The 26,927-nt window shown below is 39.4% G+C and overlaps 1 protein-coding gene across 2 annotated transcripts in view; it reads left to right on the forward strand.

Moving 5' to 3' along the window:
* LOC132815734 (tensin-3-like) overlaps positions 1-26,927 on the forward strand; it is a 449,058-nt gene that overhangs the window by 203,633 nt on the left and 218,498 nt on the right. For both annotated transcript variants that reach the window (XM_060824846.1, XM_060824847.1), the window contains one exon: positions 23,346-23,384. In XM_060824846.1, the coding sequence (XP_060680829.1) occupies positions 23,346-23,384 (39 nt within the window). The remainder of the gene's footprint in view (positions 1-23,345; positions 23,385-26,927) is intronic.

The raw sequence follows: 26,927 nt of genomic DNA on the forward strand, positions 1-26,927 counted from the left end.
TGGTGGTTTTTGACTGGCATAGACTTGATGTGCTGAAGGGCTTTTTTTCTATGCTGCAGACCTCCATGATCACAAATCTTTTGAAAGATTCTATGCTTTGGTGCAAATTGTGTGCCTAAAATTGTTCCATTGACCTCATGAACTCTTAACTTGCAAGCTTTTGACTGAAATCAACCTTCAAATTCAGTTTTCAGTGAAAAAAAAACGTGGCAGCGTTCAAACTGAGTGCTGGAAGCCAGGAAACAGATGATTGTAGTAAGATTGAACAAGCATGTAAGCAGCTCCTTTTCTTCTTACTGGTTTTAACATAGGGAAACATCCTGAGGTGCTCCAGGGGAGTGTTATTCATCAAAAACTTGACACAAAGGCATTGGAGATATTAGGGAAGATGACCATAAGCTTGCTCAAAGAGGTTTTAACAAGTGTCTTAAAGAAAAAGATAGAGAAAACCGCCTGGGGAGGAAATTCGAGAACTTACAACCAGGCAGCCAAAAGCATGGCTGTTAATAGTGGAACTGGATAAATCTGGGAAGTGAAAGAAACCAAAATTGGAGAAGCAGAAAGACCGCCAAGGTTGTGGAACAGATTGCGAAAATGGGGAAAATTGATCTCCTCCTGAAATTGTTTGCAAACAAATTTATTCTAAAAATTGAAGACTGCTACACTAGAAGTCATTGTAGATTGAGAAATGCAAGAATAATGTGTGAGTGAACAGGGCATCCACACATTATCCAGTCAGGGCAATAAGATTTTGGATGAGATCGATTTATACATATAGCTGACTGCAATTTTGCATCTGAGTCAAATAAAAGAGCATAAGTAACAGAAGGAGGAGTAGAATGTTTATCCCTTTTGAACATTCGTCACCATTCAGTAGCAAACACGACCTGATCCTTTTGCCCAGCTCCACATTCCTGTCAAAATCTGACTTAGATTTCCTGAGAGATCAGAAGGGCTGTCAGTCTTGATCATAAATGTACTGAATGATGCAGCATCAGGTCTCCTCTGAGTCACACAAATTCAAGAATTAAAACCATCTGAGTCTTTTTTTTTACTCTCAGCTCAGTCCTAAATTATGCTTTTTTATGCTGAGATTATGCTCCATGAAGGAAATAATCTTTCAGTATCTCCCTTCTTAAGGCTCATCGGGATGTTTTCTGTTTCAATTAAATTATGTCTCAATAGGTTTTGTAACGAAAGTGATGAGGAGATATTGGGGTGGGATCAACGGACAGACTGGGTCTTGAGCTCAATGATCAACCATGACCATATTGAAGGGCTTCTATCTTCTGTTTTTTTTTAATTCCACGAAATATGGGCCAGTTTACGTAGTCTTTAGCCTAGGAACCAACTGATTTAACTTTTACTGTTCAGTCTGCAAGAAACTTATTTCTTTTCTTAGATATAGAGACCAAACCTGTGCATTATAATCCAAGTGTGATGTCCATATACAATTCTAACAAGATTTCAATATGCTACTTCAATCATCATGCAATAAAATCCTTCCTTTCCAGTTCCTTGCTGTATTGGGATGCTATCATTGTGTTCGTTCAACAAGTACATCCAAGTATTCCTGAGCATCATCATTTAAACATTTCAAACCTTTTTTTAAAAAAAACTGTTATTGCTACCAACGTGAATAATCTCATCCCTTCCAGTTTTATACAATTCCTGTCACCTTGTTGCCCGCTATATCACTCTCATCCTCGCACCTTATAATTAAATTTGTACTTTCAGCAAAATTATATCTCTTAGTGTCTTTGTCTAATTATTATAATAGTAAATAACTGAATTGACAGTACTGAGTCGAGGTGCCAACTTGAAAATGCCCATCTAGCCGTATTCTGTTACCTGTTTGTTAAAAAGTTCCAATAAATTTATTAAGCAGACTTCCAATTTTCTGAAAGGATCCAGGAAATTGTGGAAAATTATTAATCAGTGTGCCAGCTATCTGAGGCTACCTCTTTTCAAACTCTGTGATGTAAGCCATCAGATTTTGGGAATTTGTTGTTTAAAGTTTGTGAGAAGATTTATAGCTCGGGTGCTCGTTGTTGTGGTTCTGTTCGCCGAGCTGGGAGTTTGTGTTGCAGACGTTTCGTCCCCTGTCTAGATGACATCCTCCGTGCTTGGGAGCCTCCTGTGAAGCGCTTCTGTGATGTTTTCTCCGGCATTTATAGTGGTTTGTCTCTGCTGCTTCCGGTTGTCAGTACCTGCTGTCCGCTGCAGTGGTCGGTATATTGGGTCCAGGTCGATGTGTTTGTTGATAGAATCTGTAGATGAGTGCCATGCCTCTAAGAATTCCCTGGCTGTTCTCTGTTTGGCTTGTTCTATAATAGTAGTATTGTCCCAGTCGAATTCATGTTGCTTGTCATCTGCGTGTGTGGCTACTAAGGATAGCTGGTCGTGTCATTTCGTGGCTAGTTGGTGTTCATGGATGTGGATCATTAGCTGTCTTCCTGTTTGTCCTATGTAGTGTTTTGTGCAGTCCTTGCATGGAATTTTGTACACTACATTGCTTTTGCTCATGCTGGGTATCGGGTCCTTCGTTCTGGTGAGTTGTTGTCTGAGAGTGGCTGTTGGTTTGTGTACTGTTATGAGTCCTAATGGTCGCAGTAGTTTGGCTGTCAGTTCGGAAATGCTCTTGATGTATGGTCGTGTGGCTAGTCCTTTGAGTTGCGGCATGTCCTCGTTCCGTTGTCTTTCCCTTAGGCATCTGTTGATGAAATTGCGCGGGTATCCATTTTTGGCAAATACATTGTATAGGTGTTCTTCTTCCTCTTTTTGCAGTTCTGGTGTACTGCAGTGTGTTGTGGCCCTTTTGAATAGTGTCTTGATGCAACTTCGTTTGTGTGTGTTGGGGTGGTTCAATCAATAAGCACATCGACCTGGACCCAATATACCGACCATTGCAACGGACAACTGGAACTGACAACCGGAAGCGGCAGATTCAAACCACTACAAATGGCGGAGGAATGATCACAGAAGCGCTTCTCAGGAGGCTGCCAAGCATTGAGGATGTCACTTAGACAGGGGACGATACGTTGACAACACAAATTCCCAGCTCAGCGAATAGAACCACAGGAATTTGTTGCATTTTAATTCCATAAATTTTACCAACACTTTAATTCTGATGGTCTTCATTACCTTACATTTTTCACCCAAGTTTGACCCTTGGTTACCCTTTACTTTTGGTGTGCTGTGTGGGTCTTCTGTAGCAAATATGGGGACAGGAAATATCTTTCAGCATCTCTACCTGTTCATCATTCTCCTGTCTCTGTGTCTAAGGCACCAGTATTTACTTTAGCTACAAAACTGTATAAATACTCTAACTGTTTTTATGTTCAGCTAACTTATTCTAATTCTATTTTTACTCCTTTTGGTCACCATTTTGCTTATTCTTTGCTGATTTATAAACCTCTCACAGTCCCCAAGCTTACTACATTTTGAACATTATAAGCTCCTTTATTCAAATACTGTACTTCTCTTGTAAGTCACATGGATCTGTTTGTTTAAGTAATTTCAACTTTATTTATAGTCACCATTTTAAAATCTATTTATTCAATCAATATTAACCAGCTCTTGCTTCACATCTATGTAATTGGTTTTGTTTAAGCTTAGCTATTTTGTTTGCAACTCAAGCATGCCACTTTGAGCTTCATACAGAAGTTGTACCGTGATCACTTTGTCCTAGTGGTTGTGGGGCAGAAAAAGGCATCAGTAATGTGCAGCTCAATATCCCGCCTCTGTTTCCTGCTTTAGAGGTATTCACAAGGGTCAGGGGAGGGTGGGTCTCTGAACTTGTCAACAAACTAACTGAAAATGTTAAGGTCTTATTAAAATCCATCCCTGCAAACCTGCATAATGTTTTTAGTGCAGGTTAATGTCTGGCAGCGTCTGTCCAAGAGCTGTTGAAACAGATGAAGACCACGTTGAGGGCAAGACATGGACATCAGAAAATGTTTGCACATTGGAAGTTATAATGACAGCTTGCCGTTACAGGGTGGGGATAGGCGGGGCTGCAAATAGTTTAGCTGTTGGTTCAACATCAACTCAGGGTATTAGCACCCTCCATGTACCATTTGGATGTCAGATCAGTGGGCGACTCCACCTGGACGTCAGGAAGGATGTAGCTGGAAATGGAAAGTGTACGCTCAGAAATCAAGAGCTTTGGGTTTGAGGATCAGCAGCTTATGAAGGAAAAATAACACACTCAACATCTACAGGCCAGAAGAAATGGACAGGAGCTACGAAGGGGAAGGAGACACTATCATTAGCATAGGATCTACAGTTAGGAGCAATGACAGCCTCCACGTGGTACTGAGAGGGCCATATCACTATGTTTTAGAATTCACCAATTGCAAGGGTTCCCATTCAATTAAAGTTCAGGTGATCTGTGTCATTAGTTCTACTTCCAGGAAGTATATGCCCACTATCCTGTCAAATGTCATGACTCCTACATCCTAGAGAACTCCCACAGACCTGGTATGTTTGATGCTCCAAGTGCCTTACCAGGCTGGTTACTGGGGCAGAATGGCTACCTACTGTGACCATGGCTCATGACATCATTGCCCAACCTCTGACTGATGGGGAGCACAGATTCAGTGCCATCCATAGTTTGACCAGGGCTGTGTTGGACATACACATTGTGCTTCTGAAGAACAGGTTCTACTACTTGGACCAGTCTGGGGAGGGTGGTGGCTGGAGCAGGCAAGGAAATAATGTGCGGAATGCTAAGGAACTTGGGGATCAGGAACAATCACATGAGGAGGTGGGAAAGGACATGGAGGGGGGTGAGGAAACTGTCATTATCCATGACAGAACTCAGCCACTTCCAATAGGTGAGGCTAGACAATCATAGGCTGTAAAGTACTCACTAGATGTAACACCGCAATCTGGTGTGCACTTGTGGGAACAAATCTCTGTCTCCATTTGCTTTGTTTGTGGATACCTTTGTTTTCTGTAAATAAAAGCTCATGTTTGGATTTGTCCATATGCTTGCCAGTATGTAATGTTCCCCGATTGGGCAGTGATAAGCTGCGAGTCTGCATTGGGTATTGGGTACAAGTAGTTGCTGACTGAAAGGGTCGCTATGCAGGATGTGTTGTGGATAGGTAAAATGTGAGACTTGATGGCTAAACAATGACTAGTCTGAGAGAATGGGGTTGTACATGTGAGGGAGTGTCATTGGCAATGTGGCATTGTGGTGTGTAGCCAATGCAGGGTCATGGCAGATTAATGAATCTTGTCCAGGTTCACTGTGTCCTTTCAGACATAGTGCAGGCAGAATTTATGCTGACCTTTCATTGGATATCCACTGAGTGGTAGATTGTTCTGGGAATGGCATGTGGTAAACTAAGACCAGAATTGGATGCGATGGGTGCCATAGGAGTCTGGAAGATAGCTAATGAGGCAAGATACAACAAGAAAATTTGCTAGCTCTCATGATGGAAATCCTTGCAAAAATAGAACCCAGACTTAACTTTCAAAATGTGAATTTTAGCTGTACGTGTTTGCTATTTGACCAAATGTTTTGCTTTGATTCTTAATGGCCCTGCAGAAACACGTTGCATTTTTAAATATTAGTGATACTACAGGAATGCAAGGCATTTACATGCTCCCAAATGGAAATGAAATGCATCAATGTCGGCTTTTTAGCATGGAGAGAAGGGCCTACTCTTCACTGATCAGGAGAGAAAGAGTTGCATTTATATAGCCTTTCAACAACCTCAGATGCTTGAAATTGCTTTATTGACTTTGGACTGAGGTTGCAGTCATTATTGGTCCCACTCCTCCATTGGAAATTTAACCAGAGTAGTGATATGGCTAAGTATGAAGGTTTTAAACTGTATCCAGATGAGTATTGGAAACAACTCAGCAGGTTACTTTTGTCAGCAAAGAATAATTAGGTTATTACAAATAAAACTTGACAAACAAAACTGTAAAGATTATTTTAAAAAGCTTAAGCTGTGAAAAGATACACATGATTTATATTCTAACATATCAAACTTAACTTGAGACAAAATTTGTAACTGACAAATTTTGATTGAACATCCCATAGAATATATCAAATAGCAAATGCGACCAAAAAGATTTCAGAACAATTCCTCCCAGCTCATAACACTGAGTCACCAGAATCTCCTTGAAACTTGACAAGGGATTTTGTTTTTCAGACTTGATGGTCTGGCCTTGAAACTCTCTCAAAAGCTGCTCTTTTATGGAGTGCCTCAATGACAGCCCACATCCCAACCTCTTTTCCAAGGTCTGTACCCTCTTGAATTCTTGGAATTTGCACTTCCAGCACTTGCTCGGTAATAGAACTTCATCTTTGCCCAGACAGCTAGTTTTACCAAGTCAGTACTACCCTCGGATTTGATTCCTAAAGTCTAACCTGGTTCAGTTACACCAAGCAATTACTGTGTATGGGCTTTCAACTGCCAGTCCTCTATGCTGAGCTTAATATTAAGTGTGCACAAGCTTCATATAGGCCCTTCCTAGCTTCTAGGATTTCCCTGAACATCATCGCAGAGAGTTATTGAACTATTCTACGACTTTGCTGAGGCCAACTATTCAGTACTCCTATTTTTCAATGCCCAACTATCAATTGTGTGTAGACTTCTTTTGAGCCCTTCGCAGCTCCTAAGACTTATCTGAGCCCTTAGTATACAGTGCTCTTCAGCTACTTTAAGACTTCTTTGAGTCCCAACTACACAGACCACCGACCACCCCCCCCCCCAGTAGTTCAGCTGCCTTAAGCAGCACAGCTATCAGTAATGCTATCTACTATGGAGTTTGCTTCTCTCTTATTCTGTCTTCCTGTACAACTAGCTGTAACCCCCAGAACTACTCTTACTAATCATTGAACTGGCCTGAGTGACCTATTGAAAGCCTTGCCGTGGCTCCATTCCTATTGTTAGACAGAAGTGAATGCAACTAGTCTTTTAGAAACATCATTCTGGATTAGTGGTGCTGGAAGAGCACAGCAGTTCAGGCAGCATCCGAGGAGCAGTAAAATTGACATTTCAGGCAAAAGCCCTTCATCAGGAATAAAGGCAGAGAGCCTGAAGTGTGGAGAGAGAAGCTAGAGGAGGGTGGGGGTGGGGAGAAAGTAGCATAGAGTACAATGGGTGAGTGGGGGAGGGGATGAAGATGTTAGGTCGGAGGTGGGGGGAGGGTGGAGTGGATAGGTGGAAAAGAAGATAGGCAAGTAGGACAAGTAATGGGGACAGTGCTGAGCTGGAAGTTTGGAATGAGGGTGAGGTGGGGGAAGGGGAAATGAGGAAACTGTTGAAGTCCACATTGATGCCCTGGGGTTGAAGTGTTCCGAGGCGGAAGGTGAAGCGTTCTTCCTCCAGGCATCTGGTGGTGAGGGAGCCACAAGTGACACCTTGGTGTTAGCGAGACTATGGGTGCTAGATAATGGATCTGTAATGGCTAGTAACAATAGCTCTTTTTTTCTTAAACTGTATTAAAGTTGACAAATTTGAATTATTATTGTTGTTAACAAATAATTTGTTTTTAACCTTGGCTCTTACTTTTGAGGCCTCGATTGAATTGTCTTGCAGACAATTGATTACGCTGACTTAACAGCAATAGACAATAGGCAGCTGAGACCAGAGATTGTATCAAGCATGCCCAAACTTGAGGTAATTTTAAAATTAAGCAGGGAATTCATGAGGGAGAAATAGGGGGAAAATTGCCTCGGATAAATGATGCAGAGAAATGAGATCAAATAAGTGAAAGAGCTCAGAATGAAGCCAGTCAGGGATCAGCAGAAATTTGCTAATGCAACAAAAGAAAGGAAACCACTGGGAAAGGAGACCATTGGGCCCCTAACTCAACAACCAGAAGGACTGGTATGCCAGGAATGAAGACCTAAGTGGTGGTAGTTAAATAATTTTATTGTTTCAAAGCATTTCAATAAGTTGAAGTCAAAATATGCTTTCTCTTATTTTTTGAATTCAGTTATTTAGCATTTATTTTTAAGAATGTTTAATATTCTAGTTGATTTTTTAAAATGATTTTCAAATGATCTGCTTAATGTCCTGAATTTACTTGCCAGTGTTTCACATTTGCTCATGAATGTGTTTCAATTGGTTGCAGCTTTGCTCCGCATCATTTTGTGGTGACCTCGGGGCACAATGGGAAGTTTAAACTCTGCACAGATTTTTATCAGTAAATGCTGACATGTTGACATTACCTGGGAAACACAAACAGTTGACAGTTTAATGTATACCGCAGGTTTGTGGCATATGTTGCGAATAGAATTCCTAGCGGTTGATATGTGAATGCATATTGTTAATTGTTCAAGCTCTTTGTTGTCAGACCTGCAGCACCATATGTTATCTTGGTACATATTGTACAAGGTCAGCTGTCAGATTAATTTAGTTTAACTCACTCAAAATGTTCTGTTTAGCACATAATTTATGTTGGAAAAGTATATATTTGCTCTTGCCTGGCTGCATCAAACTCCCAGGGCAACTTTCTTCGATTCTGTTAATTATTTTGTTAATCTGTAGGGAAAGAATTTAAAAAGGGAGACAGTGACGATGCTAATAGTAGAAAGAAAGGGCAATCACTCAGTATAATTTTCATCAGACAAATGGGTTTAGGTGAAAGTGACGTGAACTTGTATTAATATAGCAACTTTATAAGAACACTTTAAATTGTGTGAAGTAAAAATGTAATAAATATTGTAAGAAAAGCATTCTAAAAGTTTTTACATCAATGTTAAAGATTCATCAAGGTTTGTAATCACCAATGAGCAATCCCAGCATCAAGTGCAGCAAGTCCTATATTTGGAAAACCTGTCGTTGTAGTCCTTTGAGTAATGTTATTGGTCTCCAGTATACTCCTATAAGTAACTTCTGTGACTAAGTAAAGGAAGACAAATATAAATGGCTCTCAGAAAAAAAATTAGGTCTGGCCAAAAATTTGCCTACCTCAACTTCTTTTCATGGCTTGGGCCAAATTTCTGGAACTTTCTTCCTAACAGTATAATGGAAGGACCTTCACCGAATGGACTGTAGAAGTTCGAGAAGGCAGCTCACCACCACCGACTCAGGGACATCTAGGAATGGACAATAAATGCTGGCCCAGCTAACAACATATGAGGGGATAAAAAAAACTTAGCTTAGCTGAATTTTGGGATACCAAATTGTACTGCGTGCTCTGGGATTCTGTGCACAACTCTCCTTTCAAGTGTCCCTTAGCAATCTCATGATCGTTAAGACATCCTCACCCACTGCTTAGCCTTTTATAATAGACCTTTGGCAAATAAGGTGTTCACAAAGAATTAGGAGTTGCTGAGGAGGCTTGTTCATGATCAGCACACTAGGTTCAAACATTACTGATAGCTATGGCTGAGTCTGAAGTGGTGGTTTTCTCTTTTGACTTCTCTGTTTATATTAAAACTGATTCCATATGCGAAATTTCTTCTGCTGGAGGGCATAAAGTCAGAGCTTTTACTGAATGGAACAAGGCCTTTTGGCACATTGTGTTCATGCTGCTCATCAAATATCCATCTAGTCTAATTCCATTTCATAGCCCTCAACCTGCAGCTTTGTATGCTGTGGCCTTTCACGTTTTCATCTAGGTAGTTCTTAGATGTCTTGAGGGTTCCTGCTTCTTCTGTACTTTCAGACAATGAGTTTCAGACACCCACAACCCTCTGGATTAAAAAAACGCATTTTCCTCAAACCTTCTCTAAATCTCCACATCCTTATTCTAAAAGTCTGCACCTGTTTATTGACCCCTTCACTAAGGGATAATGTATCTCCCTCACTATCCTGTATATGCCCCTCAAACTTTGTATACCTCAATCAGATCTCTTCTCCCCCACCCCCACCCCCCAGACATTCTTCTCTGCTCTGAAAGAAACACTCCTAACCTATTTAGTCTTGCTTCATTACTGGAATACTCCAGCTCAGGCACACCTTGGTGAATCTCTTCTGAACTATGCCAAGTACAATCACGTCTTTTCTGGTGACCAGAACTGTACACAGTACTTCAGTTGTGGCCTAACCAACAGTGTATAAAATTCCTTCATTAACCTCCCTGCTCTTGTATTCAGTGCCTTAACTCTAAAAGGCAAATATCCCATTTACTATTTTAAGGATATGATCCACCTGTCCTGCTATCTTCAAGGTGATGCTCTGTATCTCCCAAGTGTGCTGCCATTTCAACCTCCCTCCCCTACCTTGTTAGTCCTTGCAAAATGCATCACCACTCACTTTTTATTTTCTGTTTGTCCGTTTTCATGTTGTGTCTGCACTCTGGAAGTCAGGAAGAGCAAAAAAGATTTCCTTACTATGATTCAGTGGGAGAAAGCACAGGGAAAATTTCAAGTATGACAACTAAAATATTTTCATGAATACATTAAAGTGAGGGATGAAATAAGTCGTGTAGAATTTGGTATGGAATTTTTTTTTAAAAAGCAAGCATCAAGGATAGCTGAAAATTGTAATGTGAACATTTAACAGGCAAAAATGTAAATAAAATCAATTACTACATATTTATACAGTAAATTTTTATAACATCTTCCTACTGAGATGGATGCAAGATATCAGACTGCGATTTTTCTTTTACTGTTGATGATATGTAATGCACTTCTTAGAACTCTTGAGATTTTCATATTAGAAAATTTCTCTGCACTTCTGTATACCCTGTTCTCTACACCCTGCTGTATTCGGACAAGAATCACACAACACCAGGTTATAGTTATCAGTTGTCACCTGATGAAGGAGCAGCGCTCTGAAAGCTAGTGCTTTCAAATAAACCTGTTGAACTATAACCTGGTATTGTATGATTTTTAACTTTGTACACCCCAGTCCAACACTAGCTCGTCCAAATCATGACTGTTGTATTTGAAAATTGCATTCTGTTCTTTGTAACAATCTTGAAAATTTTGAATGTGCTTATGTTTCTTTTTAATTGAAATATATTTCATTATCACTGCAGCTACCTTTCATGAAACCGATTAAACGTTTCACATGAACTGTTTATGCAAACATTTTTCATGGAACAGCAAAATAACTATTTGCATTTTTTGAAATTGTGCTGCTGTTGAACCATTGCAGACTTTAATATCGAGAATTAAGTAGAACATAAGAAGAAGCTCTTGTTCAGTATTTTCTTAAACTTATAAACTATTTCTAATTCTTTAACCATTTGTTTTTATCAGTGCTTCATGTGCTGTCAACATGTCAACATTTTTTTGTGGGTTAGTTGTTGTGTGATGGTGTTCTATTGACTGACATGAACATAGGTCCACTCTGCCTCAGTGATCAGTAAATGTTACATAGTGTTATATGAACTTCTAACAAGCATATTCCTTATCAATAAGAGTATTTAAAAAAATACTTAAATACCTTGGTAATATCAGCTATGCAAATGAATATGCACACATTTATGCAGAGATACATATTACTTCAAGACAGCTATTCAGATTCTTAATTTGTTCATTCAAATAGTCTATAATTTGAAATGGTTTTGATTCATTACACAGGATGAGGAGGAGACATCAGGAACTTATCTTAGCATTGCTTCACTTGAAGTCAAAAGACCTCTTGGGGTTCTGGGGACTTTCTGCATTTTTGTTCCTGAATATATCTCAATGTTTTTATGGATAGAATGTAATTTATTTCAAGCAGAATGTTTTTTTTAAAAATAAGAACAGATCAGTGTGTGTTCACAAAGCTCCTTGAAATATTGGGAATCATAGAAATGGTTTCACATTCACAAACTAAAACACTTGGATCGCATGTTGAGCTGAACTGTATTTTCGATTCTGTTGCGTTAAAGCCAAAGGAAGAAAAACCAGATGAGATGTGTGTGCAGGCTCCGAATCACAGACAATATAACTTAGTTTGTCATAAAGCCAGAGTTTGCAGAAACTGGTCATCTTACAGCATGCCCAGTTAGATTTTCTTCTTGCACCCTGTAATTTGAAATGCTATTTCCCAGAAGTCTGCAAGAAGTGAGGGTTAATAATGACACACAGAGGGCAGCAGAGCATCTGGGATCTTGGTAAATGATGCGTCCAGCAATATATCCCCATAACTAATGAAATATAAGGATTAAGAAATAAACAGATGGAGGATTGAGAAGGAGGGTGAGTTAGAGAGTTTAAATCAATGACAAATCTGTTATTGAAAGAGAAAGTACTAGTAATGAGAGCTATTGTTGACCGTGCTATCTGTTTGTTTTTTTTGTCAATGGCCAGTCTGTTTTTCTCATGTGCTTGCTTTCAGATAGAGCTGTCCATTATTCTACAATTCACACCAAGTCTGGAGTAATGTTTTCTTTCTTTGCTAGATTCAGTACCACTCCCAATTTCTTTTATTCCATGACATCTTTTGTTGTTCAAATTCTCCACCCCTTTATTCAATCTTAATTCCCACCATGTTTCCATCTTTCTGTTCTGATGGAGAAACGTATTTGACATGAAACATTAACTCGCAATCTGTTTTCTTTTACCTCCAGATACTGTCAGGTCTTCTGAGTTTTTCCAAAACATTCTGTTTTTACAAGCGACTTCCAGCATCTGCAGTACCTAGCTTTTATTATGTAAATATTGGTTGAGAAAGCGATATTTTCAGCTGTTCGTTGTTCTGTTTAAGAGTTCTACAGTGGGCTTACTGGATAATTAATGTCCAAAGCCAGCAACTTAACTGAATTTCTCAGATGGTTAATAGTCCTGCTTCTCTGAAGCAGACAGCTGAGTATAAAGACTGCACCTTTTTATTTTTCTGTATTTTAAAACTGTGGACTGATGGGAAAAGGACTTTGTAAATCGAGGATTGAGGATAGGATTACTGCCATTTTTAAAAGCAAGTTACTTGACATTCATCACCTGTGTTGCTAGCAGTACTGTTTGTTGAAGCAGTGAGGGAAGTTAGTACAGACAAGATGGAACTCGGGATGTGGTCAGTAGAGATTTGGTCAGTAACAAGCTGCTGCTTGACAACCAGTCACCACTCCACAGATCAATGTCAAGCCAATGACTTTCTACCAACTACGTGATTGGCTCCTTGGCAACTGAACAGCTTGTAGCTGTGAATGTTTGGTCAGGAGCCATTGGACCTTCAAAAAGGAAGGAGCTGTCTTTTTTCTCTGCAAGTAAACCAAAAATCTCAAGCTGGATGAAATAAAAATTATCTTATCTCACCAGTTGCTGAGATAAGTTGTAGTTCTTAACTGAGAGTCAGAGATTTTGTAAGAGCCCTGTGGCTCCTACGTGCAAGTGAAAGAAGGGGGAACCACATTGCAGCAAGTCCTAATGAGACAAAATGGTCATTTCAATGAACCCTGTAGACAGGGACCATTCAATTGCATTCCCAGCTTTTCCCTCCGCCTATAACATTATTTTTGTTTTTTAGAAAATAAAACAGAAATGGCTGGGAAAACTCAGCAAGTCTGGCAGCATCAATGGAGTGAAAGCAGAGTTAATATTTTGGGTCCAGTGACTCTTATTCAGACCTGACATGTTAACTTTGATTTCTCTCCACAGAAACTACCAGACATGCTGAGTTTTTCCAGCCATTTCTGTTTTGTTTCTGATTCTAGAATTCATAGTCATTTGGTTTATTTTTGTTCACCATTTTCTTTTTGACTGACTGAATGTGTGGTGGGAAGGGTTTGGGCGAGGTTTGAGTTATATGTTGATGGTTCATAACTGTGTATAGAAATTATTTGTTGACCAATAATAATTCTTCATAAGTACAGAAACCTGGTTCATGTTGTCTGTCAACCAGTTTCTAATGGACACAAATTGGAGAACTCTGTGGTCTTTGATAAAATCTGTATCCTGTGTGATTATCCCATGATAACTGGGCATGATTTCCAGAGCATTACCCCAGTGAGGCACAACTTGATGATAGAAAGATTTGTCGTAAGTCATAATTCACCACCAGTTTCTTGTTGATTTTTTACAGACGCACACATTTTTTTCCAAGCATATTTAGCCCATTTTCTCTGAGAAACAAAAACTAGAATAATATTATTTTTGTTCAATGTCTACATGGACTGCAGGCTAAATATTTCTCTCAGTCAAGTTTTGTGAAATAGTGCTGCCCCCTTCAAGCCTGACCACTGAGTGTTATATTTGACCTGTGTGTCTAGTTTCAGATTGCTGCCTGTGTCAACTGACTCCAAGAGACATTCAAACCTTCATTGAGCTTTTCATATAAATTCCAGTTTCCGATTTCCAGTAATGTTTCTCAACAATTCCAGATCAACGGCATTTTGAGATTCACCTGATAGCTAATTGTTAGCAAACCTCTAGGAATTGTCATGATGGGGCTATGGGCCAGGAACAGGCAGGGGGGACTAGTTTAGTTTGGGATTGTTCAGCACGGATTGGTTGGACCAAAGGTTCTGTTTCCATGCTGTATGACTCTGATTCTATATGATATCTCTATTGAGTAGAAACGGGAGACATTTTGAAGTACAGGAGAATGGAGAGGGTACAAGGGTATTGGTGGGTGAGTGCTGTGCTGCACAATTGGAAGGTAACTTCTGGCAAATGCTGTTAAATCTTAGCTTTGTTGCACCAGTGATTAACGAACTTGCACTGTATGCGATCAAAACTAAACTCTTGCTCAAATACATTGCTGTTACCAACTCCCCAATCCCACTTCCCAATATGTTCCTTGTTGGTTTAGCCTTCAGCTTTCTTATACCCAATGATGAATGACTTGCGCTTCATATCTGGAGCAGCTGACTAATTTTAAACCATTAAATATTTGCCTTGAGCTAAAAATTGAGATATACCAAGTTTTGTTTTTGGTGACCAGATACAGGCACAAATAATATTTGCAAAGTAAGTCTCCTCTTAACATAGATTCTTTAGCAGTTTCATGCTTTCCTTGGATTTAAATGCTGGAAACTGAATCAAAATGAATGGACAGACATTGTCACTCTTTTCCAAAAGAAAATCAATATGCGAAAGAGAACACCATTCAATATATTGAGCCTTGTATCATTCGCAAGCTGCTGTAAAGTTGAGAGGGGTTCACAATATTTATTTTTTATCCCTCTGGCAAAGTCCTGTCTAAATTCTTGCCAAGTTTGAAATCGTCTCTTGTACAATAGCACTCACTACTAATGATTCTGGGAGACAGCTAACTATTTCACTTTCCTGTGATAAATTTTGTTGATTTAATTAGTGGCAGAATTGTAAATCCATGAAAAACTCTGTCTGTAGCACTGTTAGTCTGGACAAGGCAGTTGAGTTTAGCAGAATTAATATGGGGAATGATCTCGTGGTTTTGTGTTTTACTGATTATAAAATAAGCAAACCCCAGCCAATAGGTTACTATCCAGCTCCCCATTGCTTCTCACCAGCCCTGATCTATTCTTTGACAATGAAGTTTTCCACTTTCCAGACCCAATAATGTATGAATCATGTTGAGTATTTATCATCTCAGCACATATTTGAAGAGTCAAATACAAAACTGCTAGATGTGGAATAAAGAATGAAGACTTTACCTGCTCTTGGCAGATCACTACTTCTACAAACCAATTCCCCATAACGTCCAGTTAGAACACGCCTAAAAAAAAATTGGCTCGTTCCATTCTGAGCAAAATAATTGGTTCAGCTTTAACTGTTTTTACTAGAACTGTATTCCACAATATATTCCTCCTGTAGGAACGTTTGTCAAAATCTTAGATATGACTTAGATATAACCATTGGTCATTTCAATACTTGTTTCCTGTAGTTCATTTTGTAAGAAATTGTCTACTTAAATATTCATTGACTCCCCCTTGACCTTTTAAAGGCCTTCACCATGTGAGCTTTTAAACTGCTTTTTTCCAGCAAAGACTTAGAATCTAAAATCCACACTTGAACTTCCAAAAAAATTAATCAGTTCCTTTTAGAAAGTACTCAGAATTCAGCATAGTATTTTAAATATGTTTTCAAAAGTAATTTGTGCAAGATTAAGTCAATTTCATCTGATTGGGAATTAAATACATTTTGAATCCATCCTAGCATTTGATTGGGTATGATGATATAAGTTTTGCATTAATGGAATGCATTCTTTGAATGGTCTGTTATTGACCTGACAAGATCTTTGCATTTAATAGTCTGGCTGCATGTAAGGGTATTATGCAGGCACCCTACATATAATCCAGGCTTATCTGAAAAAAAATTGCTCAGGCAATCATTCCACTATTTTATAATGGATGAGAAGGAAGAGTGAGATTTCCTTCATATCCTCTAATCATCTTTCCAGTCTTAAACCAATCAGAAATTAGTCCATGAGAGAAACTGCAAAAAGTGGCTTTCTACTGAAGTTACAGATTATGCAATTATTATTTCAGACTATTCAAAGAGAGAGAAAACATTCCACACTGGTTCATTCTTGTTAATTTAATGGCCTACGTTAATTATTACCAGTTATCCTTCCACAAATGTTGGTTTAAAGCAGCAGATTTATGATCTACAAAGAGAATTTGATGCTGATTCCCTCATCTTTACATGAAACAATTTAGAACATGAACTTTGTGTTTTCATGCAACACTATTTCTTACTAAAACCTGTAAAAAGTAACCTTTTAAAGTGTTTTTTGTAACATACTTTTCATGTAGATCAGGGAGCTAACTTCCTGAAGAACGTTCACAGCCTTTCGTTTTATATTGATGACTAATTTAGTTACATTGCATGTGTTGTTATGTATGATTAGCGAAGAAGAGTAGCACAATTTCTGATTGTCCTGGCCAACATTCTATTCTTGACCAAAAGCGCAGATGCAAAATTCAGACCATATTACCAGCCTTCCCATTTGCATTTGTCAAATGAAATGGAGGTCTTGGCCAAGTGGTATTATCATTGGCCTGTTAATCCAGAGACCCAGGAAATATTCTGGGGACTGGGGTTTGAATCCTGCCACAGTAGATAGTGGAATTTGAGTTCAGTTTATAAAAAAGAACTAGAATAAAGAGTCTACTGATGACCATGAATCTATTGTTGATTGTCGGAAAAAATACATCTGGTCCACTAATGTCATTTAGGGAAGGAATCTGCCATCCTTACCTGGCCTGGCCTGTATGTGACTCCAGGCCAATGGTTGACTCTTAATCGCCCTCTGGGATGGGCAATAAATGCTGGTCTGTCCAGCGATGCCCTCAACCTCACAAATAAATAGAGAAGAAAAATCTTGGCATGTAAGGTGGCTATATCAAAAACAATTACTTTGACTTGAACAATTACTTTATCTCTTGTTGAAGCGTAATACAAATATGCAATATTGCTACAACACTTTATAGTTATACAGTGTCTTTACTGCAGTAACATATTGCACGGTGCTTCACAGGAACACTTTACGGTGACGTAAAGCAATATTGGGGTAGATGGCCAAACCATTGATTTGTCTGAAAGGAGAGGAGAGAGGCAGAAGGTTTTGAGGTGGTAATTTTGGTGCTCAGTTTATAGCAGAAGATCCAGCTCCAATTGATGGAGCAGCTAATGAGGAATGCTTATGAGGCTAGAATCAGTTGAGCGCAGATATCTGAGAGGGTTGTTGACTGAGAGGAGATTACCAAGTTAGGAAGAGATGTGGCCATTAATGGATTTGGAAACTAGTTTTAAAATCGAAGCATTGCTTTACTGGGACTCAGTCAAGGTCAGCATGGGTGATGGCTGAACAGAACTTATGTACATGGGCATCAGAGTTTTAAATGAGTACAGTTTTCTGAAATGTGAGAGGCAGCAAAAAGTATATTGCAATTATAAAATCTCAAGTTAACAAAGGGTTGTCTGAAAGCTTGAGCAGCAGGTGAGCTGGGGCAAGGCTAAAATAGGAAGTTGATACAGAGGTGAACATTGGAATCTTTATGGGGAAATATATTCTGGAAGCTCAGGTCAGGATCAAATACGATACTGTTAGTTGCCTTTGTTGCCACAGAAGCATTGTAGATACCTAGGGAGCAGTTAGGAGTTAGGACTGAAGATGATGGCTTCAGTCTTGCGAACATTTCATTGCAGCACATTTCAGTTCATTCAGTACTGGATGTCTGACAATTTAGAAACAGTAGAGGTGTCAGACTGATGGTATGGTGTTCCCGTAATTGGAGAGAGTAGCTTTTCACCCCAGTGATTGGGCAGTAATGAATGACATTGAAGAGAACACAAGTGAAAATGTAATAAAAAAAAATATATAGCCAGAAAATCTATCACTATCACATTGTGCTTGTACACCTACACAGGTTCTCAGCAGGATCTGTCTAAAATTGCAATTCAATCTGGATCAGCACAAATTGTCCTAATGAACTGCCTGTGTAATTTTTTTAATCCTCAGCCCTTCTTCTTGCTTTGCTATGCTTTATTTATAAAGTAACCAACTGTGGCTATGTGTTTCCTGAAGGGGCTGTGAAACTCAACTAGTGGGTTATTCACAAGAATGTTTTGCTGGACACAATGATATGTTTAAGGTTGCTATTTTGCGTAAGCATATGTAGGGGAGTTGGAAAAGTTATCATCATGTTGCCCATTCTTTTCTGTTTTTCATTTCTATCCCTTCTGTAACTTTTCTTGTCATAGAGGTGTACAGCACGGAAACAGACTGTTTGGTCCAACTCATCCATGCTGACCAGATATCCTAACCTAATCTAGTCCCATTTACCAGCTCTTGGCCCATAAACCCTTGCTACTCCTGTACCCATCTAGATGCCTTTTAAATGTTGTCGTTCTACCAGCTTCCACCACTTCCTCTGGCAGCTCATTCCATACATGCACCACCCTCTGCGTGAAAAAGTTGCCCCTTCGATCCCTTTTACATTTTTCCCCTCTCACCTTAATTCTATGCCCTCTAGTTCTGGACTCTCCCACACTAGGGAAAAGACCATGTCTATTTAGCTTTTCCATGCCCCTCCATGATTTTATAAACTTCTATAAGGTCATCCCTCAGCCTCCAATGCTCCAGGGAAAGCAACCCCAGCCTATTCACCCTTTCCCTGTAGCTCAAACCCTTTAGCCCTGGCAACATCCTAGTAAATCTTTTCTGAATCATTTCAAGTTTCACAACATCCTTGGGAGACCAGAATTACACACTATATTTCAAAAGTGGCCTCACCAATTTCTATACAGCTGCAACATGATCTCCTAACTTCTGTACTCAATGCTCAGACCAATAAAGGAAAGCATACGCAGTGCCTCCTTCACTATCCTATCTACCTGCAACTCTATTTTCACAGAGCTATGAACCTACACTCCAAGGCCTCTTTGTTCAGCAACACTCCCTAGGACTTTACCATTAAATGTATAAATCCTGCCATTCCAAACTGCAGCACCTCACATTTATCTAAATTAAACTCCATCTGCTACTCCATGCCGCATTGGCCCATCTGATCAAGATCCTATTGTACTTTGTGGTAACCTTCTTAGTTGTCTGCTACACCTCCAATTTTGGTGTCATCTGCAAACATACTAACTGTACCTTCTATGTTCATACCCAAATCATTTTATATAATGATGAAAAGCAGTGGATCCACCACCTTTTCCTTGTAGCACTCCACTAGTCACTGGCCTCCAGTCTGAAAAACAACCCTCCACCACCACCCTCTGTTCTCCACCCTGGAGCCAGTTTTGTATCCAAATGGCTAGTTCTCCCTGTATTCCATGTGATGTAACCTTGATTACCACTCTCCCATGGGGAACATTGTCGAATGCCTTACTAAAGTCCATATAGATCCTGTCCGCTACTCTGCCCTCATCAATCCTCTTTGTTTATTCCCACACAGAAAACCATGTCCTTGCCTTTCCAAATGCATGGACATCTTGTTCCTCAGGATTTCATCTACCAACTTGCCCACCACTGATGTAAGGCTCACTGCTCCATGTTCCCTGGCTTTTCCTTACCATTTTCCTAAATAGTTAGCCAATCTCTAGTCTTCCGGCACCGCACCTGGGACTGTAGATGATACAAATATCTCAGCAAGAGGCCCAGCAATCACTTCCCTAGCTTCCCACAGAGTTCTCTGGTATATCTGATCAGGTCCTGGGGATTTAAGCACCTGTATGTGTTTTAAGACATCCAGTACCACTACCTCTGTAATATAGACATTTTTTCAAGATTTCCCCACATTCTTTGTCCTCATGTATTTCTTCACAGAAAATAATGATGGAGAATATTTGTTTAGTATCTCCTCCATCTCCTGCGGCTCCACACAAAGGCTACCTTGCTGATCTTTGAGGATCCCTATTCTCTCCCTAGTTACCCTTTTGTCTTTAATGTTTTTGTAAAAACCCTTTGGATTCTCCTTAATTAAAATTGCTAAAGCTATTTCATGCCCCCTTTTTGCCCTCCTGATTTCCCTCTTAAGTCTACTCCTACTGCCTTTACACTCTTCTAAGGATTCACTCAATCTCTCCTGTCTATACCTGACATATGCTTCCTTCTCTTTCTTTATCAAAACCTCAAATTCTCTGGTCATCCAGCATTCCCTGCACCTAGCAAACTTACTCTTCATGCAATAGTAAAAGCGTAATATATCCTCAGTCAGGATTTAGAAAATCGAAAGAAAAACATCTTGAGCAAGTTTCGGAATTACATCTTGCTGCATTTGGATGCAAAAAGTCTTGTTTTCCTCCTTGTGGTCTTGTCTTGTATAATATGACTGTTTGGACAGCACGGTGGCTCTTTAGTTAGCACGGCTGCCTCACAGCACCAGGGACCCAGGTTTGATTCCAACCTGAGGCGACTATCTGAGTGAAGTATACACATTCTCCCTGTGTCTGTGTGGGTTTCCTCTGTGTGCTTCAGTTTCCCTCCACAGTCCAGAGATGTGCAGGTTAGGTGGAACGGCCATGCTAAGTTGCCCATAAGTGTCCAGGGATGTGCAGGTTAGCTGTGAGAAAGTGAGGAGTGCAGATGCTGGAGATCAGAGTCGAGAGTGGGGTGCTGGAAAGGCACAGCAGGTCAGACAGTATACAAGGAGCAGGAAAATCAACGCTTTGGACAAGAGCCCATCATCAGGAATGGTTCACTGTGGGCAATGCAGGGTTTCTGGGAATGGGTAAGATTGAGGTTCTAGGTGGGATGCTCTTCGGAGAGTCAATGTGGACTCGATGGGTCAAATGGCCTGCTTCCACACTGAAGGGATTCTACATGTTAAAATAATTTGAAGCTGTACAGCACCAGTTCACCATTACCACTTGAGCAACACAAATGGATATGCTGACGTTACTGTGTCTCTTTGAAAAACACAGCATGTCTATCTCTGGCCTAAGGATAATTGCTTTTTGACGAACACCTTGAAGAGTAGGTGATGAACATGATGTATAAGTTCTAATTAATTTGTACTTCCTACACTCTGTTTCTTATATCATATATCCCATTGTGCCTTGTTTTTCGAAGAGAGGCTACAGTATGATCACCTCCAGAGGTCATCCACTTCATCTTCCATTTGGAAACTTGATTACTAGAAACAGTGTTTGAGATCAGAATGCTTCACAGTGGAGTTTGGATAGCTATTTGAGTTATATTTCAGGTAACTGCATCCCAAAAATTATTATTTTTGGTTGTTGCTGTGTGTGATGGTCATGTGTGAAAGTTGGTGCATACGGTCATTAAAGGGTTAATGTTGGAGACTACATTTTCATCCAGTCTGCTGATGTCCTATTGTCTTGGTTGGGGAAAGAGGAATTCTAGCTTAAGATCTCAATGGACATTGAGACAATAAATGAGACATTCGAGCAAAAGACTTTGACAGAATTAGGGAAGAAAGTTTTCAGATGAGAAAAAAGGTTCTATGTGGCCAGATAAGGGCACATATACCTCTTGTGCCACAATAATCTTCCTCTCATGTTTATATTATCAGGTAACTACCATTCTGTGTAATGTCTAAAGCAAGTTATTTGTAAAGAGGCAAACGCTCTGCAACAAACACATGCAACCTTTCAACCTTGTTTGAGTGTTTCCTGTCATTTTATTTTATTCATCAGCATTTTAAACACTCCTGAAGTTTACGTTTTAACTTTCTTGGTCTGTCAAGTGTTTCCAAATGTTAACCATGGCATCTGCTGGGACTGTTGGTAAACATTCAGCCCAGCAGTATTAAAAAATTGAGCTTTGATTAATGTGCTGGTAAATTGAACTGGGTGAAGTGCACGTTGAGCCTAAAAGATCAGCTGGTTCTGATTTGTCTTCATGTCCATCTAAACAGATGGTAAGGACCTTGGTTTTTGCAGTTTATCAGTAAAACTACCTGATGCAATGCAGATTCTTTTCATTCTGCTCTGAAATGTCATACTAGATGATGTGCAAAGGTCTTGGAGTGAGACATGGATGAGCAATCTTTTCAAAAGTGAAATTGCTACCGACTGAGCAATTTGTGATCAGTCAAGGAATTTAGATTTATCCCGATAATGAGAACAACATCTGAACCCTGTGATTGAACTTCAGCCTTTGTGTGTTCTTCAGTGCTCTCTGTACTATTTGAACGCAACATTGTTATTCACTTAGCTGTAAGGACAATGGCTACAAAGCAGCTTAAGAAGATGATCATCATGCTCAAAGGATAGCAAATAGTGAGCAACAAATCTAACTCTACCAATGTCATTCAAGTTGTCAGGAAAACATAAATTAATATGAGAGAAATCTTGGTTTAAGATCTTTCTAACTTCACAGTAAAAATGCATGTGTTGTGATGGAATAATCCTGAGACAATAAAAATAATGCATAACTTACAACATTCTGAACTCATAGTTAGGTACAAAATGTACCTGAGTATTGCAAAATGAAAACAAACAAAACTTCCAAATAATAGTGAAAACTCAAATTTCTCACCCATGAATTTGTTGATGTAAAATACATTATGTTTAAAGCATGTCACACAGTTGATTGGACATGTAAAGATCCCCAGTGACAGTTGAGATTACCCTATATTCAGTAGGCTACTTGTCTGTTGCAACTTTTAAATATGGAGGAAAACTTTAGGTAAATCATTAACCAGTATTGGTCATTGCATGTTCAAACTCACAATATGGTTGGTGTAAGATTTTGTTAAATGCACTCAAGAAGCACAAATGTAATCATTTGGAGCTATCCACTGCAGGTAGACCAGGTGTGTGTTTACTTTGTTAGTTTGTTCTGGCTTAATTACACAACGAGTGTTTATCAGGAAATGGGTGGCATGGTCTCAAGGATGTGCTGCTAGCTGGCTGGTTAATATTTTCCTAAAACAGCATTACTACCTTCAGCACTGGAAATGTAGTCCTTTTCCCTCTTCAGCCATTGTGATTTTTAAGAAAACCTCGTTTTAAAAGTGAAAGTGTTGCATAGCTGTTCTTTGTTTTCCTTGCCTCAAAATATTGAAATTAATCCTGCTGTCTTGTTCTTTATTTCCAGGTTGTGACACCGTGCTTGCCACCAGTCAACTATGAGTTGGTAAGTAGTTCTTAATGCTGATCGGTGTTTTCTATGGTGATGTTGTTGACAAATGACTTATGATCCTGAGTATTAAACAAAACCGAATAGCAGTTTGGTTTTAGTATGCTAATTCGTTAGAAGCTGATAGAAATGGTTGCAGGTGCCTGTTCTGTTTGCTGATATTCACATTGAGACATACTCTGACGAAGGGACCTTGGACTCTCTATTGTCACATGACTAGAAAGGTGCGTACATGCAGTAAGAAACAAACACGTTTCTTGGCTAGATGCCAGTATTAAAGTTTATTATTGCCAATTGAGCAGCAGAATGTCACTATGCTCCTCAGTAGAAGTTCAGTGACCAGGGAACTAATAGGATTTGGTCTTTAATCTGTGTTTGTATGAATGAAACATTGTTTGGTAGATACACTGAAACATAATGCATGTTAAGAAGCAGCATATGCCTGCCGGACTGTATAAATCCCCAGTGACAAAAGCGGTGCCTTGTGTTCTGTTTTTCTGTTTATTAGTACTGGGCTTCAGCCTGAAGCACCATTTATGTAACTCATATGGCCTTTCACCCTGTGAAGCAGAAATCGATTATCGCATGGTCAACCGTGAAACAAAATTGCAAATAGGTTTATTTATTTTCTGAGGGAAGCACTATGCACTTCTTCCACCTTCATTTCAAAAAAATTTCATGATATTTAAATGGAAGATTTCTAACAGTCTAATCCCAAGTATTATTCCCCATGGGGCATTAGCAAACAATAAATAGTTTCTAAGTGAATTGTATATTTTGCTCCATATTGTATTCAAATTAGCAGTAACAATGAAATTTTCAGTGTCTGTACTTCAAGCTCAAGGCTATAAACACCATTGTGTCACTCTTCTGTAATTAACTCGTTTCATGAATGCTTGTAATGTTTGATAGCTGTGTCACTAGACCAAACCAGCCAAACTCAGCTCTAGTCTTTGGAACAAAGATAGTGATATGATTAGGTTGCGCTGAATTTTAATTCAGGATTGCAGAGATCAAAGTATTTTCAACCTGCCTGGGCCTTGTATCAATACAAAATGTGGTTTTCACTTTAGTTTTCTCTTGAGCTCAGTGGCAGTCCGACTTTTAAATGTCGTCAGGGTATCTCTCTGAGGCAAAGCAATTTACAACATTGAAGGGGGTCATTTGGCCCATTGTGTCTATGTCATCTGAAAATGAGTATCCCAGCCTGATCTCACTTCCCAGCTGTCAGCCTGTAGCCTTGCGAGTTACAGCACAAGTGAATACGAAACTTCAAGTTCACCAACATGTGGCTGTAAGAGATTCTCTTCAACTCCTTCCACAAAACTGCATCACTGTTGTGCCCTCTTAATTACTGGACATTCTGCTAAATGAAAGTAGTTTTTCCAATTGATTATATTTAGGCACTTAATAATTTTATACACCTCACTTAAAATCAGCCTTTTGTGTTTTAAGGAAAACAACTCCAGCTTAGTTAGTCATAGCTTAACCTCTTTGGTCCTGGCAACATTTTTCGAAAAATCCATTATAAAAGCAAAATAAGACAGATTTTTGGAAATCTGAATAAAAAGAAAACAAAAAAGGCTGGAAATGCTGAGCAGGTAAGGCAGCATCTATCGATTAAAAACCAAGTTACTGTTCCAACTCGAATCAGAACAGCTCCTTGAACGTGAACATTAACTCTTTCCCTCCATGGATGTTGCCTGAACTTGTCATTTCCGGCAGGTTTTTGTAAACAGCTTAATGAATCTTCTGTGTGTCCTCCCTATTTCAATACAGTGACAAAATTCATACTCAGGAGTGCCCCACACTGCCTAAGGTCTAATTATAAAATACCAGCATCCAAGTGTGTTGTAACAGCCCCTCCTTGTGATCAGAGTTCATATCACGCCTTTTATTTGACTCACAATTTGTGTGCATTTGGACTAAAAACATTTTTGAGTGATACGCCCAGATAACAATCGTTAAACTGCTATGCTTGAGCACATAAAAGACCATCGGCATCACTCCCTCCTTTAGAAAAAAGGAGAGAGAAAACTGATTGTATGTAACCTGTGGACTAAAGTTAGGAGAGATTCCTCCATGAACTACTACAGCCAGTATAAAGATTGAACCAACTCCTCGATGTCATTCCACATCCCCAGTTAGTCAGTTGAGGTCAATTTTACTGTAATTCTGCGTGACTAATGTATAAAGCTTGAATAATATTCTAATGATGGATATGCTTTCTGGTCTATGTTGAAACATTCCAAGAAAGGTCCCTATTAGGATTGTTTTGAAACATGTTGTTGCAAATATCTAATTCATGGTTCATTTAATATTTTAGAGGTAATAATTCATCCCAGATTTTATTTTTCATTGGTGGGACATGGGTATTGCTGGCAGGCCAACATTTATTGCCTGTCTGCAGTTGCTGTTCAGGTCATGGTGTTGGTGGTGATAATGAGCTGCCATCTTGAACCGCTGCAGTCCATTGTAGGTAGACCCATGACACTCTTCGTGAGGGAATTCTAAGATTTTGACCCAGCAACAATGAAGGAACAGCCATTTATTTCCAAGTTAGGATGGTGAGTGGCTTAGAGATACTTGCAGGTGTTAGTGTTCTCATGTTTCTACTGTCCATGTCTTTCTCAATGGAGGTAATTGTGGGTTTGGAAGGTGCTGTCTCAGGATCTTTGTTGAATTTCTGCAGTGCATCTTGTCAATAGTGCACTCTGCTGTTAATGAACATGAGTGGGTGCTTGTGAATGTGGTGCCAATCAAATGGGCTGCTTTATCCTGGATAGCATCAAGCTTCTTGAGTGTTGTTGGGGCTACACCATCCAGGCAAGTGGGAAGTATTCCAACACACTCTTGACTTGTGCCTTGCAGATGATGCAGAGGCTTTGGAGAGTCAGGAGGTGAGTTACTTGCCACAGTATTCCCAGCTGCTGTCCAGCTCTTGTAGCCACTGTATTTATAGGAGAATTCTGTTGAGTTTCTGGTCAACATTAATCCCAGGATGGTGACAGCAGGTGGTTCAGTGATGGTAACACCATTGAATGACAAAGGGGTGGTTAGATTGTCTCTTATTGCTGGTCATTGCCTGGCATTTGTATGGTAAGAATTTTACTTGCCATTTGTCAGCCAAAACCTGGAGATAATCCAGATTTTGTTGCATTTGCAAACACTCAGAAAAAGGCAATTCCTTTTAAAGATGAGGATGGTTTGCATGTGGAATGAATTTCCTGAGGAAGTGGTGGATCTGGGCACAATTACAAGAATTAAAAGACATTTGGATAAGTACATAAATAGGAAAGGTTCGAAGGGCAAGAACAGGCAGGAGGGACGTTTAGTTTGAGATTATATTCAACATTGACTAGTTGGACTGAAGGGTCTGTTTCTGTGCTTTATGATGCTGAGTTTATAAGTGTAAAAGTAAAGATAGTATGGTGACTTATTAATTGCCAGAGCACCTGGCAAGGATGTGCAAAGTTCAACCTAAGTTAAGGCAGTTCAGAGGTTTCCCATGTTTGTCTAATCATCTTTATAAGGATAGTC

Source organism: Hemiscyllium ocellatum, chromosome 5, assembly GCF_020745735.1.
Source record: "Hemiscyllium ocellatum isolate sHemOce1 chromosome 5, sHemOce1.pat.X.cur, whole genome shotgun sequence".
Classification (NCBI taxonomy): Eukaryota; Metazoa; Chordata; class Chondrichthyes; order Orectolobiformes; family Hemiscylliidae; genus Hemiscyllium; species Hemiscyllium ocellatum.